This window comes from Juglans regia, chromosome 2 (assembly GCF_001411555.2).
Source record: "Juglans regia cultivar Chandler chromosome 2, Walnut 2.0, whole genome shotgun sequence".
NCBI lineage: Eukaryota > Viridiplantae > Streptophyta > Magnoliopsida > Fagales > Juglandaceae > Juglans > Juglans regia.
In genome coordinates, this window is record NC_049902.1 from 34,692,681 (window position 1) to 34,694,863 (window position 2,183).

The window sequence follows — 2,183 nt, forward strand, 5'->3', positions numbered from 1 at the left end:
CGTGGTAAATATTTTAGGGATGACTCATCTATTGTCATTTCGTGACGGTTCATGCACCAAAGCGACGATCGTACTCGAAACAGATAAGGTCGGCTACGCGATAACTTCGAATTACGATGGACACGTGGGGTATTTTGAATGGTGATGAACTGAAGAGGGTCCCGCTCAATCAACAGTAAGACGATGACGACCGTACTTATCTCTGTTTCCAGTCGCGTGCAAATCTCTCTATAAATAAACCCCCACAAATTCAACTTTGAAAAAAAAAAAAGAAGGAAATAAAATTCAAAACATTACAGCTGCAATTTCCTTCCCTCTCTAAGAATATACACTGTTCTCTTTCTGCAAAATTGAAGCCGGAAATGGGCCTGCCGGAAATGGACCCGCTTTCTCAGCTAAGTTTGCCTCCTGGATTTCGTTTTTATCCCACGGATGAGGAGCTTCTGGTGCAGTATCTATGTCGAAAAGTAGCAGGACATCATTTCGATCTGCAAATTATCGCTGAAATTGATCTGTACAAATTCGATCCATGGGTTTTACCAAGTAAGATTAAGCTCACCGTACAGTAGTACCAATAAACCGTTAACGATAATTCATTCTTTTACGGCTGTACTAAAGTTTTTAGATTTTTTTAATTTTTTGCAGGTAAAGCCATATTTGGTGAAAAAGAATGGTACTTCTTCAGCCCCCGGGATAGAAAGTACCCAAACGGGTCAAGGCCAAACAGGGTTGCGGGTTCTGGGTATTGGAAGGCTACTGGAACTGACAAGGTGATCACCACAGAGGGTCGTAAAGTTGGCATCAAGAAAGCTCTGGTTTTCTACGTTGGAAAAGCCCCCAAAGGAACCAAAACTAATTGGATCATGCACGAGTATCGCCTCATAGAACACTCACGAAAGAACGGAAGCTCTAAGGTAACCAAAAAAGCTTTAAGAATTAAGATATATACTCTAGTCCTCATAAATTTGTGTTAGGTGTTTGTGCTCTCTTCTGATAGATCTGTTTTTTCCTTGGTTTTTTATTGTTGCAGTTGGATGAATGGGTTTTGTGCCGGATTTACAAGAAGCACTCGAACTCTCAGAAGCCTACGACAAGCGTTTCGAGCAAAGAACAAAGCAACGATTCATCGTCTTCGTCCCACTTGGACGACGTGTTGGAGTCGTTGCCGGAGATAGATAACCGCTTCTTAGCCTTGCAGCGCATGAATTCTCTGAGAAACCAACAACACGATGAGAAGTTCAACTTTCAGAATCTGGGTTCCGGGAATTTCGACTGGGCCAGCCTTTTAGGCGTCAACACGGTGCCGGAACTCGCATTGGAAAATCAAGCTCAGGCTCAAACGAATTGCACAAGTAATGACATTTATGTCCCTTCCATTCCTCCACTTTGCCACGTGGAGTCCCCGCCGGAGAAGTTCCGGAACACGGTGGATGAGGAGGTTCAGAGCGGATCCAGAACTCAGCGGCCGGTCGATAACTCGTTCTTTTTCCAGCAGTACCCGAACTTGTTGACTCAGAACTTTTCTAACTCGTTTGACCCGAATGGGTTTAGGTATCCGAACCAGCCGAGTGGGTTCGGGTTCCGGCAGTGAGAAAAGTGCATTTAGTGAATTTTTAATTAGAACAGTGGGATTGGATTATATGTAAATATTTTTTGGGATATTTGGGCTAACATTTTGGCTTTAGATTCCAAAAGAGGAAAGTTGGAACTTCACTGTTAGGGTATTCATGTAGAGTCAAATCAAGACGGCAATGATAAAATCTGGCCCCTTTTTGCTGGTGGTAGGGGGGGAGGGCGGCATAGGGCTCAGTTTCAAAATGTGCACGATAATAAGATATATATATACCTTTCTGCAATTTAAATGCAAATCAATTTCCAGCTGTATGAGTTCCAAAATCTACATTAATCAATTATTTTCGTTGGTTTTCTTAAATATTTGTTTGGGGACACATAATGATCATATATATATATATATATATTGTCTTGCAACATTTTGGCCTCATTAATTATGTTGCATGTGAGTCTGTGACTTATGAATTAATTTGATAGCAAAGTAGACAGCTAGTACTTACATGACAACGTGGTAGGGCATGTTAATGATATAATAATGGTTTTACTTCAAAGGAGATATGTAGGTCGTGTATTATTGTGGTCGGTATTTGAAGGCGCTCCTCACCATTAAT

General features: G+C 41.5%; 1 protein-coding gene across 1 annotated transcript; it reads left to right on the forward strand.

The window, feature by feature from the left end:
* The first annotated feature begins 230 nt into the window (after positions 1 to 230).
* LOC109013708 (NAC domain-containing protein JA2L-like) lies at positions 231 to 1,927 on the forward strand. The gene is made up of 3 exons (XM_018995900.2): positions 231 to 543; positions 646 to 914; positions 1,031 to 1,927. The coding sequence occupies exons 1-3, from the start codon at positions 363 to 365 to the stop codon at positions 1,589 to 1,591; spliced, it is 1,011 nt and encodes a 336-aa protein (XP_018851445.1). The 5' UTR covers positions 231 to 362; the 3' UTR covers positions 1,592 to 1,927.
* Positions 1,928 to 2,183: the final 256 nt, after the last annotated feature.

Bases quoted from the DNA above. Each gene is read 5' to 3' on its own strand.
- LOC109013708 (XM_018995900.2), top strand. From the start codon at position 363: ATGGGCCTGCCGGAAATGGACCCGCTTTCTCAGCTAAGTTTGCCTCCT. The intron at 544-645 runs GTAAGATTAAGC...AATTTTTTGCAG, and splicing joins CGATCCATGGGTTTTACCAA to GTAAAGCCATATTTGGTGAA. The intron at 915-1,030 runs GTAACCAAAAAA...TTATTGTTGCAG, and splicing joins GAAAGAACGGAAGCTCTAAG to TTGGATGAATGGGTTTTGTG.